Source organism: Glycine max, chromosome 15 (genome assembly GCF_000004515.6).
Source record: "Glycine max cultivar Williams 82 chromosome 15, Glycine_max_v4.0, whole genome shotgun sequence".
Lineage (NCBI taxonomy): Eukaryota > Viridiplantae > Streptophyta > Magnoliopsida > Fabales > Fabaceae > Glycine > Glycine max.
This window is the reverse complement of record NC_038251.2, coordinates 1,239,418-1,253,768: the sequence shown is the minus strand read 5'-3', so window position 1 is coordinate 1,253,768 and position 14,351 is coordinate 1,239,418. Positions and strand designations below refer to the sequence as shown.

The 14,351-nt window shown below is 31.1% G+C and overlaps 2 protein-coding genes across 4 annotated transcripts; both read left to right on the top strand.

Moving 5' to 3' along the window:
- The first annotated feature begins 371 nt into the window (after positions 1–371).
- Positions 372–3,392, top strand: LOC100818121 (uncharacterized). Of its 3 annotated transcripts, none has more exons than XM_006597003.4 (4): positions 372–457; positions 783–1,376; positions 2,402–2,587; positions 2,842–3,392. In XM_006597003.4, the coding sequence occupies exons 2-4, from the start codon at positions 912–914 to the stop codon at positions 3,118–3,120; spliced, it is 930 nt and encodes a 309-aa protein (XP_006597066.1). In that variant the 5' UTR covers positions 372–457; positions 783–911; the 3' UTR covers positions 3,121–3,392.
- Positions 3,393–4,300: 908 nt separating this feature from the next.
- LOC100526845 (protein disulfide isomerase like protein) lies at positions 4,301–9,170 on the top strand. The gene is given in 12 exon segments (NM_001251788.1): positions 4,301–4,990; positions 5,466–5,595; positions 5,819–5,984; positions 6,385–6,503; positions 7,062–7,142; positions 7,239–7,328; positions 7,428–7,499; positions 7,589–7,657; positions 7,970–8,050; positions 8,514–8,648; positions 8,788–8,841; positions 8,935–9,170. Coding segments are annotated over 12 exon segments (1,572 nt in total). The 5' UTR covers positions 4,301–4,511; the 3' UTR covers positions 9,031–9,170.
- The last annotated feature ends 5,181 nt before the right edge of the window (positions 9,171–14,351 follow it).

Here is a 14,351-nt window from a genome sequence, read left to right as displayed (position 1 = left end):
GATGTTAACAACCTTGCATTAAAAATTTAAAATACCGATTAAAATAGTTAGATGGTGTAACCAATTTTGTCATTGGGCTACCCAAATGACATTAGCTAAATTCCTTAGTTGAGGTTTTGTTTAGCTACTTAATCTGCATTAATCCAACAGATCTAAATATCGCGAATAAATTATAGAACGAACCTAAAATGATAGCAAATAAAAACACGTTGGAGCATAGACAAACAGGAGAGGACCCAGAATATAATTAGACAAATTGTCCTACTCCTATAATTGAAGGTTCAAGAATTATTTTCCAGGAAGTGCTCCTGCCCCACCAAGAAAAAAGACAACATAAAAAAACTGTAGCCTCTTATTTAAACACTCATAAAACAAATAACATGATAAGAAAAAAAAAAAAAAAAAAGAAGCTGCCGACACTTGTTCCCGAGCCTGGTGAATTTGTGCAGCCAGTGAGGTTTGGTTCCGAGCCTTTCCAACACTATTAAGTATTATGCATTGCTCTTATTTACCCATCAAGCCTAAGGCACTTCACTTGTTCTGCATTGACCATAGCTTCTCTCTTTCTTTCCTAATTAATCCTTCCATGCAAACAAACGCTCTCTCTCATACTCATAGTGACACACACAGCTTAGTTTCGTTGTATTGTATGTGTCCTTTCTCAATTCTCATCATATATCTGTTCAAGTACCATTATCTTTCTATGTTGAGTGTCGGCATTTTTTGAGTTTCTCACTACCACTTGTTCTTTTTTTCTGATACATGCATATATATACGTCCAGATATACAGTCTATTCACTCAAATTCAGTGTCACAAGTTCTCAAGATTGTTGTCCGGCACTATCTGCAGCACCATTCAATTCTTCACTCTATATTGGATACACACACTTCTAGTATATACCAAGTGATTGATGATGTTGTCAGCAAAATCTGAATCGGATATCACAAGCTTAGCTCCATCTTCACCTTCAAGGTCACCAAAGCGCCCTGTGTACTATGTGCAAAGTCCTTCAAGGGATTCTCATGATGGGGACAAGTCATCTTCAATGCAGGCAACTCCAATATCAAACAGTCCTATGGAGTCTCCCTCACATCCTTCGTTTGGGCGTCACTCGAGGAACTCTTCTGCGAGCCGCTTTTCGGGGATTTTCCGGTCATCTTCTGGAAGGAAAGGGAGTAGGAAGAGGAATGATAAGGGGTGGCCTGAGTGTGATGTAATTCTGGAAGAAGGGTCTTATCATGAGTTTCAGGACAAGGGTTTCACAAGGCGCTTCCAGGCTTTGATTGCTGTCCTTACCTTTGTGGTTGTCTTCACCGTGTTTTGCTTGATCATTTGGGGTGCTAGCAGGCCTTACAAGGCAGAAATTGCTGTTAAGGTAAACCCAATTTCTCAGTTTTGAAAGGAGTGAATTTATGCCACTCCTCACTCTTTATTTTTTATTTTTTTACTACGTACGTACTCTAGAACCATAAATAAATAGTTGCTGTTAGCGATACATAATAATTGCAGTGGGAAGTGGAAAACATTGTGACTACTCTTGGTCAATCGCTTTTCCGATAAAGTCATTAAGAAGATCTGAATGATAATTCAGAATCTGTTAGACACTGTTACTATGACTGGGTCGGTGCTGCAACAGTAATATTAAGTCTATCCATGCTAGAAATGAATTTCAACTTCAAAGAGCTGTATAGTCTTGTGAATTGCCAATAACCTAGTTAGGTTAAACTAATCATTTAGTCCTCATAGCTAACACTTTTTTTAAGAATCAGTCTCTGTATGGAAAAAACTGAGTTTTAATTCCTTTACGCCCTTATTAGTAATCATTGGTTCCTGCAGTTATCATGTTTCTTAAATTTTAGTCCCTTTTCACTCTTATAATGACTAAAATTTCAATTTTTTTTTTCATTCAGGCACCAATTTCTAAATGAGTGTCACCTGTAGAGACCAAATAATTAGTTTAACCTTGTAAATAATTTTATTCTCTGAACCTGTCAATGGGTTTCTATGTTATTCTGCAAACTCTATTTTATTTCAAATTAGCACATGGGATATATATGGTTACCATAAACCCCTTAGAAACTTGGGCAGCATTATATTATGATAGTGTTTCAATGTGCATAATTTACTCATTCCATTCCTAGATTTTGATTGGATACTCCAGTTTTAAACTAATATTAGTAATAGTAGTATGGCAGTGCATCTGCATGTAAAACAAAAGACTTGAAGCAATGAATTTATTGAAGTATTGCTGCAATTCAGGGTAATTCATAAAACAAATGATGGGATAAGGATTCCTATAAAATACAGGCTTATAAATGCTCTCTAATTACTTGCTACTGCTAGTTACACAGGCTAAATTAGCAAATTGCATAATAGTGCTTGACGTTTCGATTCTTGCAGAGTTTGACGGTGCATAATTTCTATGTTGGAGAGGGTTCAGACTTCACGGGTGTCCTCACAAAAATGCTGACAGTTAATGGCACTTTACGCATGAGCATCTACAACCCTGCTACATTTTTTGGCATCCATGTGCACTCCACACCCATCAATCTAGTTTTCTCAGAAATCACTGTTGCTACTGGCGAGGTAACAATCCTTTCATGACTGTCTTTATTCTGCTAATCAACAATTAATTCAATCATGCCAAACCCACTTTCACTCTCACTCCCCCTAATGAGACTTTTGAATTGGAGAATGAAATAATCACCTTTGGTGTACCCTTGGAGACAACAAGTTTTATGTTCATCAACATAAATAGTGTGACATTGGGAAAATTAAAATATATCAAGTAACATGTGAGTAACATAGCATTTGCTTATTGTGCATGTAACTTGTTGCAGCTGAAGAAACACTATCAGCCAAGAAAAAGTCACCGCATTGTATCAGTGAACCTAGAGGGTACTAAGGTTCCCTTATATGGGGCTGGATCCACCATAACTGTATCCCAAACTGGTGTTGAAGTTCCACTCACATTGAACTTTGAAATCCGTTCGCGTGGAAATGTAGTGGGTAAACTGGTCAAGACAAGGCATCGTAAGGAAATCACTTGCCCCTTGGTCCTCAACTCTTCTCGATCAAAGCCTATCAAATTCAAAAAGAATTCATGCACCTATGATTGATCAGTGATCAATGTCCATTTTCATAGCTTATCTGTTTTGAGAGTGTAGCTTAAAATTGTATAATCTGTGTTTTGTGCCAAGCTTCAGATCATAAGGTCCATTTGGTTTGCAATAGAAGCAAAATATGCACTCGAAAAAATACTTCTTACATACAACTAGTCCCCCTGAATCCCCACTCTGTACTTTACTCTTATGAGCCTTGTGCAAATAAATGCATGTATGTAAATTTGTATATGCATATGCATAAAATGAAGAAACAATTCGCGAGTTCATTACTGAGGAAATTAATAGCCCTTTGCACGTCCCCATCATCCTTATTGAATGCTCGAGTGATATTGGGAAATTGTAGATTGATGGGTAATCATTTGAGCCAGTTTATGAAAACATGAAAGTATGTCTTTCGAGTAATCCATGACTTAGCTTGATGTTAGGCCGGTATAATACTCTTTTGATCATTCCAAGAGAATTAACTTTGCTTAACAAGAAATGGGACACAAGAATGATCTTAACACAACAACAAAAGAAGAAAAAATCAGGTTGTATTTATTGTACGTACACAAATTAAACTCGCATTACTGGTTTTGGGCCTTAGCCCCTCCTTTTTCCCAAAAATTAGTTATTGATGCATAGCTTGGATGGGTAGAAAATGGAAAGAAGATACTTGGGTCAGACTAAATGAGAAAATTATACGATTTTTTCGCAGGTAGTTTATAGTTTGTTTAGATTATAACCATGTTTCACGAAAAAAAAAAGTGTTTGATAAATAAGTTCATGTCACTAGTTTATAATGGATTTTCCTATTTCGGGCTCTAATTAAAATGTTATTTGAGTTTATAACTTATATTTTATCTTTACCATTTCAATAAACTGTCTTCTATTTATTACACTTTATTTTAATTATAAAACTGTTTTGACTAAAATAATAAATCATTCCGATAAATTTGAATTTGATTTTTCACATAAATAATTTTTTATTAAAATTTATTTACTTCTTAATCATCCAACTTCAGATTAATCAAATTTCTTTATTTTTACTCTTATGAAAATTGGAGGATTAAGAAAAAAATATATCACATGAACTTCTTCTCCTAATAAAAATCTGAAATTTTTATCCTCATTTTTTTCTCGCATTAAAAAAACATTTTCCTTTCTTAATGGTCAAGGATAGTGGCAGGCTTTCACTCTACTGAAATCTTGTTAACATGGTGGCCCCTGAAATTAAGGCGCGTTCATAGTTTGTCATTACTCACTGTTATTACAGCGTTTTATTTCACACTTCACATACATCTTCACTGATGTGCATTGTGTGACACTTTTCCCAAATTCATAAACTTTTCAACACCCCGCATCAGATCTTGATCCCAAACCAATTCAAGTAGGCAACAAGCAACATGTGTACGATGAAACCCACTTTAAGATTCATCTTGGTCCTTCTCACCCTTCTCTTGGTGCTGAGGTTTAACGTTGCCTCAGAGGTTGAGGATGAGTTGGAGGAATTGTTAGCAGTGGATGAGGAAGTAGAGCAAGAAGCGGAAAAGGGTGGCGAGAAGTTATCCGAAGCAGAGGTTTTGAGCAAAGCCCAAAGGATCGTAATTGAGCTCAACAACGACAACACAGAGAGGGTTGTTAATGGGAACGAGTTCGTTCTTGTTCTGGGGTATGCACCTTGGTGTCCAAGGAGTGCTGAGCTCATGCCCCATTTTGCAGAGGCTGCAACTTCTCTCAAGGAATTGGGAAGCCCTCTTGTTTTGGCCAAACTTGATGCTGACAGGTATTCCAAGCCAGCTTCTTTCCTTGGAGTCAAAGGCTTCCCCACTCTGCTTCTCTTTGTCAACGGCACCTCTCAGCCCTACTCAGGTGGTTTCGCAGCGTAAGATGCTCTAACTCCTTTCACTTGTAATTGGCTTATCGGATACGAATCTGATACTGATACTCTTGGATAAAGTTATGAAAATCCAATAGGGATATAGAAAGCATGTATAGTATGGATACATAGAGGCATTTTCCCTTGATGAACCAAATGAAACTTGTTCTCTTTATGGATGGTTTTAAGAAAGGAATGATATTGATTTGTAGACAATAGGAACTAGGAAGTGATTTGTGATAACAACGATTTATAACTTTTTGTTTTTGTTTTTAATAATGTCCAAGAAGTATGTTCATAATTTGAATTTGCAGAATTGCAATTATATATTTTATGAATTTTTATACATATCTAGATATGTATCTTGCACTCTTACACCAATTGTATCTTATATATTTTTGGGATTGTTGTATCACCATATCGGATACATATTGTATTTGTGCATCATTTATCTGCTTATTTGTTTTCGTGGTGCTTTCAGAGATGATATAGTGATATGGGCACAAAAAAAGACTAGTACTCCTGTTATTCGGATAGGTTCAGTGACAGAAGCAGAAAAGTTTCTGAGAAAGTATCAAACATTCCTTATTGGTCGGTTTGATAAATTTGAGGTAAGTTAATTTATGAGTTAAGGTATGCTAGGGTGATCAGACTAGAGGTTCCAAATTGACAGGAGGTGCAGATGAGTGGGAGTTGTGGAGTTGATCAATTAACGTAGTATGTGGTGCTGTAGATGACTTTTTGTTGATGAATTCACATGTTGATAAAAAAAAATTACATTAACTCTGAATTTTGTAGGGTGGTTTTATAGCATTTTTTGTTAAAATATCGCAGGGACCTGATTATGAAGAATTTGTGAGTGCTGCACAGTCTGATAATGAAATCCAGTTTGTTGAAACAAATCAGGTAGAGCTTGCTCAAGTTCTTTATCCAGATATCAAGCCTACTGATCAATTTCTTGGAATTGTCAAGAGCGAACCCGAAAGATACACTGCATATGGTGAGTCTGTAGTTGGTTTCTATCCATATGTTGAATTCATTCTAGTGTTGCTACATTAAATTATGCAAGTAAAACAGATATTGATATACCGGTATCACTTAAACTGGCAAAATCTTAATAAGTGAATTCTATGTTTGTTGCCAATTAAACCATGCAAGGAGAACAAACTTGAACCTCCCGTCCTTTCTATTAACTTTGGGCGGGTAATGTATTTACATTGATCACCTTTATGTTATTTAAGCAGTTAAAATTTGGTAGACCGCATTATAGGTTTGTTATGCATAACATGATTTTTTTCCTCTTAGCTTTATGTCTGTCCCCCCTCCCCAAATCAATCACACCAAATGGTGAGTAGTTAAGACTGACTAAGGCAACATGCTAAACTTTCCTGATTGTGCAGATGGAGCTTTCACAATGAATAAAATACTGGAATTTGTAGACTACAACAAGTTTCCATTAGTTACAAAGCTGACTGAAATGAATTCTATCAGAGTCTACTCCAGCCCCATCAAGCTTCAGGTCACTTTTATTTCCAAGTTTAATCTACATTAGATATTCTTGACTTGAAGTTCTGTTCCTATTCTGCCTTTAACTGGGATACTAAGTGTAATATTTGAGTAATTTGCAATATAGTCAGTGCAATGACCTGATCAATTTAATACACTGAGATGCTGCAAATATTAAGTGTAATATTTGAGTATTTTGTAAAGGGAATGAATGTCTTTTTCAGAACTTATTGAGCAGTACTTCTTACATACAAAAATATTCTGGAGAATCTGAACTACCAAAATTGGTTCAGAACTTGGCCATGCTTCTTCTCATCCAATTTGATCATTTTCAATAACTGTAATTTGGTTAAAAGACCAATATTTATAATCTTTAAGCAACTTGCAGAAACTAAGCCACTAAAGGATGTACTAAAATTTACTCCAACTGCATACCGCCAAGTGACTTTTCTTTGTCGTTAATGAATAATACAGGCTGTATGGACTGTTCCTTACTAGTTTTATTCATTATGTTTCTATTCAAGCTTACTAGTTACTTATATCAAGGTTAATTGTCTGCTTTTTTCTCTAGGTTTTAGTCTTTGCAAACATTGATGACTTCAAGAATCTTCTTGAAACTCTTCAAGATGTTGCAAAAACATTCAAGTCAAAGGTGATTGATTAGTTACTTTGGCCTACATTTGGGACTTACAAACCATTTTCCTGCATCTTTTAGAACTTTTGGTCTAATTCTTTTGTTTAAATGCAGATAATGTTTATATATGTGGATATTAATGATGAGAACCTTGCAAAGCCCTTCTTAACATTGTTTGGTCTTGAAGAATCAAAAAATACTGTGGTTAGTTTATGAGTTAATAACAATGATTTGTTCGGATTGTTTTATTAGTTTAGATAATTGTGGCAACTGATGTGATTTACTTCTTGGTGTGCCGAATAGGTCGCCGCATTTGATAATGCAATGAGCTCAAAATATTTGTTGGAGACAAAACCAACACAAAGCAATATTGAAGTATTATCTTCTCTTTTGTTCATATAATTTCTCCTTGCATTGATCACCTACCAAAGGAGACTAATTAATGTTAAAATGACATTCTGCAGGAGTTCTGCAATAACCTTGTGCAAGGGTCTTTGTCACCTTACTTCAAGTCACAGCCAATTCCAGATAATGTGAGTATCATTCAATATTTTCTGCATAATTTCCCTACACCTGCAAGGTGTCTGTCCTACTTTAGTTTTAGACAATTCAACAAATTAGTTGCATTCAGTGTCATAGTGGTCCTTTAATTCTTTCAAATTAAAGTGAATCAATTGAATTTGAACTAGTGGAAAATATTTCAGATTCATTCCTAAAGATATACATAACGTGCTCTATGATTATAATATTAGAATAGAACAATAAAAGATGGAAGTTATTGATTTTAGTCCTGTAACTTAATTCAATGTCTTCTTAATTAATCATCGTGGCATTGGAAATTTCAGACAGAATCAAGTGTCCATGTTATTGTCGGGAAAACATTTGATGATGAAATCTTGAGCAGCGAGAAGGATGTGCTCTTGGAGGTTTGCAAAGTTTTATCCCTTCTAGATTTTATGTCGCATGTTCAAACTTCATTAGTTTGTTTGTGTTAGAAATATTATATAAAATCATTCATGTGTATTTACTTAATTGCTTAAGCTTTTGGGATAATTGGTTCATGTCGTGGTATCAGATTCTCTTAAGAGTCTATGACCAAGTGGTATAAATTTTGATCTCTATCGCCCTCAATCTTTTAGTAAAAAAATGTTTAATTTCAGCTCAAGGTAGGTGGGTTTATGCATTGTCCATGCTACTCTCACATGAGGGGACAAGTTAGAAGTATAATGCCATTCATGTGTGTTCACCTTGTAGCTTAAGCTTTTGGAGTAGTTGGGCAAATTTTGTTGAAAATATTAGTTGGCCAGCTTTGGGATTTTTTTTTATTATTCCAAAAGGTATTGGCTTCTCCTTGGTGGATTTTGCACTCATGAGTCATGACTGAAACAGGTATTTACGCCTTGGTGCATCAACTGTGAGGCCACTAGCAAGCAAGTAGAGAAGTTGGCAAAGCACTACAAAGGATCAAGTAATCTAATATTTGCAAGGATAGATGCTTCAGCAAATGAACATCCAAAACTGCAAGTAAGTGTGATGAAAAGGCTTGTCATCTGTTTTTCATGGGATTTTATCAAGGACAAATGTTTATTCCATATTGATATGACCAATTTAAACAAAGTTTATGTTTACTGAAGATGTGTTTTACCTTTGCTTAATATTTCAGGTGAATGACTACCCCACGCTTCTACTTTACAGAGCAGACGATAAGGCAAATCCGGTAATTACTTCTCAGGACTCTAATTTTGGCGACAGAAATTCGGTTTATGTAATTACCACTCTACTATAACAAAACACTTTTTTTTTTATGCAGATCAAACTTTCCACAAAATCTAGTTTGAAAGAGTTGGCTGCATCCATTAACAAATATGTAAAAGTCAAGAATCAAGTCGTCAAAGATGAGTTATAGAACATATCAAAAAGTTTTGGGAGAAAAACACTTAACCATGAAGAAAGTAAAACATTATGGAAAGAAACAAATATTATGTTGTCTTGCGTAAGCATTTTCTAATTTTTATTAACCTTTCCCCTGCCATTTTATGGTGGTCCAAATATGAGTTAGTCTATTATTATTTGAGTTAGCTTACTGCTAAATTGCGAAAGCTAGTCAAATTATAACATGTAATGAACTACAGAACATACTTGATACACCAAACATTGTACCGATCAACACTTTCCATTTGCATCTCATAGAAACCTGCAAATCACAGGCTTAAAGTTGATGCATTGACACATATCAAACTCAAGCTTTTATAATTCGAAAAAAAAAAAAAAAAGTTGTAGGCAAGCTTATTCAGCTTCGCGAGGGGTGTTGCTAGGTGCTCCGAGCAATGGATGAAGTTCATTTTTTTATAGGTTTTTTTTAAAAATATTTGTGATGAATTAATTTAAAATTAATAATTCAAGCAAAAATTGAACATGTGACTTTCAGGTTATTAATGCAATACTCTAACTTACTAAACTAACAAGCCAATTATATTATAAAATAAATAATGTTATTATACATAGCACTAAAGTTTTTAATGTATATTTAATGCGTATGTAAATTTAAATAATAAATTTTATGACAATTAATTTTGATATAAATCATACGAATAATTTAATCCATATATTCTTTTTACAAATAAAAGATATTTACTATTACAAAATTTTGATATAAAACATATGGATGAAGTTCATCCGTATTGATTTTTTGATTTTTTTTAATTCCTTAAAATTTTATTTTATTTTTAATTATTAATATATTAAATTACTCATTTGTGCGTTAAACTTTTTTTATTATTACAAAATTTAATATATATTAAAATTTTTAATAATAAATATTTTGTATTTATAGAAAATATATGAATTAAATAATTAATATAATTTATATTAAAATTAATTGTCACAAATTTACATGTATATTAAATATATATTAAAAAATTTAGTGTTATATATAATAAAATTATTTATTTTATAATATAATTCACTTATTAATTTAGTTAATTAGAATATTATACTAATAACCTTACAGTTACGGGTTTAATTCTTATTCATAACCAACATTTACTTTTACGGATGAACTCCGAATGACTCTTAGGATGGCTTGTGTCCGTGAATACGGACGAGCAATTTGCGGGTTTTTTTTTATCAAAATGGGTGATTTTGAGGAAATAATTACGGATATGGGTGATTCAACATAATATTTACCTGTCATTTTTTTTTTCTATTGCACAAAGAGGTGCCAATGAACAATTTATCATTCAAAAGGTAGTCACGTGGCCAGTCTGCATTTGCCTCTTGTTGGGCCAATCAGGGGGACGTTTGACGGGACAATACGAGGCGTTTTGCAAGGTAAGTTCTTTTTATTTTTTCTGTTTTTTTATTATAAAGTTGTTGTCTGTGTCATTTGGTATTTTTTGTTGTTGATACTGTATTAGGAAAGTATGGTAGAAAAATATTTATTTATTTTAATTTATTAGGCCACTCGTCTTTATTTTTTATATTGTTATTGTGTTTTATTTTCAAATTTTATTTGGTAGCTCATTTTTTTATGTTTTATATTTTTTATATATTTTATTGTGAAAATATAGTAGTAAAATATATATTTTTTTATGTTATTTCTGAAATATTTTTAACTTATTATGTCATTTTTTTTCAACCGTTTTATTAATTTTTTTAGTTGAACTGTAAGTTGTAGAAATAAAAAAAAATTGTATATGAGCTAGGAAATTTTTTTACCTTTACTGTTTTTTTATATTGTTATTGTGTTTTATTTGTGAATTTTATTTGTTAAATTTGATTAAAATGCAGTATATACTAATTTAGTTGATTTAATATTTTTGTTTATTTATATTTTGGTAGCTCTTTTTTTTATCTTTTCAGTTTTATTTGTTGATATTTCATTAGGAAAATGTTTGTTTATTTGTTTATTTTTTAAAAAATATTTTAGGAAATTTGTTGTTTTTTATATTTTAATAATATTTTAAATTTTTTGTATGATTTAGAAAGATGTAGGGATCTTATTTTTATATTCTTCAAAGTTGTTTTTTTAAAGAAAATGTATTAGAAAATAATATAGTTGATATTATATTTGTGAATTTTTTTTTTATGTTTTTTAGCCCTTTTTTAGTTGTCTAGTATGTTGTAGAAATTAAAAAATTATAATACGATATGGGGAATTATTATTTTTAATTTTGTCTACCATTATAGTTTATATTCAGAATTTGTTTGTGTTTAAATACTTTAATCTTTTATTAATTTTTTTAGTTGTTAAGTGAGTTTTAGAAATAAAAAAAATTGTATGAGGTAGGAAGTTTGTTCTTATTTTTACTGTTTATTTTTTTATAATGTTATTGTGTTTTATTTGTAAATTTTATTTGTTAAATTTGATTAAAATGCAACATATACTTTAGTTGATTTTATATTTGACTTTATTTATATTTTTGGTAGTCTCTTTATTTTTTTTTATCATTTTTATTTGTTGACATTTTATTAGGAAAATGTAGTAGCAAAATATTTGTTTTTATTTATTGGTTAATTTATTACGATTTTTTTGTTTTTTAAGTTATAATAATTTTTAAATTTTTTTATGCATTAGAAAGATGTAGGGAACTTTGTTTTATATTCTTCAGTAAGTTGTTATTTTTTTAAGAAAATCTATTGGAAAATAATATAGGATTTGATATATTGGGAATTATGGCTGAAGTTCCAATAGTTCATCCAGATCCACCCACGAGACGATTTTTGTTATTATGGCTTGAAACTCCAATAGATGCATGTGTGAGAGGCTGTATGGAGTGAGAAAGAAAATCGTGTCTTGCGATCTAGGTGAGCCCATCGTGAAGGCCAACAGCTTGAACAACTGAGTGTAGATCCTTTCAAGCTTACAAATATTACTGCACCCATAGCTGGATAAGGTATACAAAATCAACACCATCATTCAAGCATATTTTGCAAACTAAAAATCCCTTTGTTTGGTTCTCAAGAAATCATACCTAAAAGGACTGCTCCTATCATTATTTCATATAAGTCTAAATTACGTCTTAAGGGTCATACAAGGTCTACATGCATTAGGAATAAAATGGATTGGTCTCAATCTCAACAGGCATACACTAGTAACCAATGCGGGCACAAAAGCACGATGGGCAATTGTCCACAAAATTGACATCAGTACCATGAATGAAAAACAAAATCATTTCATCCAAATTGTCTTTGTAATTATTATAATGCATTTCAATTTCACTCATTTTTTTGCTATTTAATAGAAAAAACTCTCAATAAATTGAAACACAAACCTGATAAAACCAATAACCCTAAATTCTAATCAATATTTCCAAACCCTAAAGTTCAACAATTTATAAAAATAATAACAACATTCAAAATTAACTAAAGTCACTTAAATTAAAATTAACATTATTAAAACCTAAAATCACTTAAATCATTTAACTATTAAAATTACTTAAATTAATTTAATTAAAGTCACAAATTATTTAATTATTTAATTTATTTAAATTAAATTATTTAATTACAATTATAATTACTAAATATAAAATGAAGGATAAAACTTTTAAAGTGACACCTCCTATGTAACAATTGTCATAATGACATTACTTGTTTTAACAAGTCACCTAAAGGGATAAGATGAAATAAGATAGTGTCACCATTACAATACAAAAGACAAGCTGGTGACATGAAATATGGTGGTATTACAAATTACCACCGCTAAGTAGTAACATGGAAGAGAATGACATCACCTATTAAATAAGAAATGATAAATTGATGACATCATTTTGACAGACAACGGTCAAATTTGATGTGACAAAAATACTCATGATAGATAAATATTTTATTGAATTACCCATACCATTAATTACCTCTCCAAAATCACCCGTTTTAGTAAAAAAAATCCAGCGACTTGCACTAATTCATGATATGCATGTGCAAGTTTGTATATTGGTTTCCCCGTTTCGTACTTTTAATAATTTGTACTAGTTTGTCGGTGAAATGAAAGTAGCCAACTGCTAGCATGTTAATAATTGTACGTTCAAGAGTGTTTTAGCTCGTGGATATGCTAAATTCAGTTACTCCACGTATCATTTTCCACCAAACATTTTGCTTCTGAAACCATGACGAGCATCATACAAGTCCAGATTAATTCGAACCTAAAAGCCTTATTTTCACAGTTGTTTCATTTATTTCCTGAAAATTGTGTTTGGAACAACTTGATAATCGTTTAAAGCGTCTCGTGTTTGACGATGACAATGCAATTAATGCAAAATGCTGGCAAGGAGTGGCAATAATAAATGGTGGTGAGTTGGATTTGGAAAATTACAATTATTTCAATTATTATAAATGCTGGCAAGTAGTAAATGTTTTTTTGTGTTATTATAATTGTTGTGTAAGAAAAAAAAATTAAAATAATTATCAATTTTATTTTTTAATGTAATATTAATGATGAATAATAAATTTTATAAATAAATTAATGATAATATAAGATTAATTTTATAAAATTATTATTCTATTTATTTATTTAATATTTTTTCTTGGTACATATAAAATAATATAGGACGATAACGGACAGAAAAAGAAAGTACAACTTGAAAAACTAAAGGCTCACTCCCTGTTTCCTTAATTAAACATTTAAAAAAATGGAGGTGTACTTTTATAATTACTCTTGCAACTAACTAAAAAAATTTAACTGTCAATTATTTCCAATTAATATTATTTTATATTTATGTATAAATTAATCTTGTTAACTACCTTTATCACTTTAATTTATCCTCTATATTTTTTATCTTTAAATTGATTCTTAATATTTTATTAAAAAATTATCAATCATTAAAATAATTTTATATCATAATTTAAATTGTTCATATAAATTCAAAATATAATTTACATACTTAAAAATATATATTGATTATGAATTTTAATTGTAATATAATTTATGTATTTTAAAAAGATTTAGAATCTCTACTAATTTTATTAAACTTTTTTTTAAGGAGGTGGGGTCTAAAATGTATTTAAAACTATTTTTCATATAGAACCTTTTTAAATAAATAATAAGATTGCATGTTAATTATTTAGTACAACTCTTATATACTTGTCATATATACACATCTTTTAACTACATAGTTTTTTTTTTTTTTACACATCTTATATCTTTTAATTGCATAGTTTAAATAATAATAAATAGTAACAAATAATATATCATATAATAGTAATACTTATCATTAGTTAATTTTAATCAAT

Excerpts from the sequence above, each read along its gene's own strand:
- LOC100818121 (XM_006597003.4), top strand. The coding sequence starts at position 912 with ATGATGTTGTCAGCAAAATCTGAATCGGATATCACAAGCTTAGCTCCA. Across the intron at positions 1,377-2,401 it reads AGGCAGAAATTGCTGTTAAG|AGTTTGACGGTGCATAATTT; the intron begins GTAAACCCAATT and ends CGATTCTTGCAG. Across the intron at positions 2,588-2,841 it reads TCACTGTTGCTACTGGCGAG|CTGAAGAAACACTATCAGCC; the intron begins GTAACAATCCTT and ends AACTTGTTGCAG.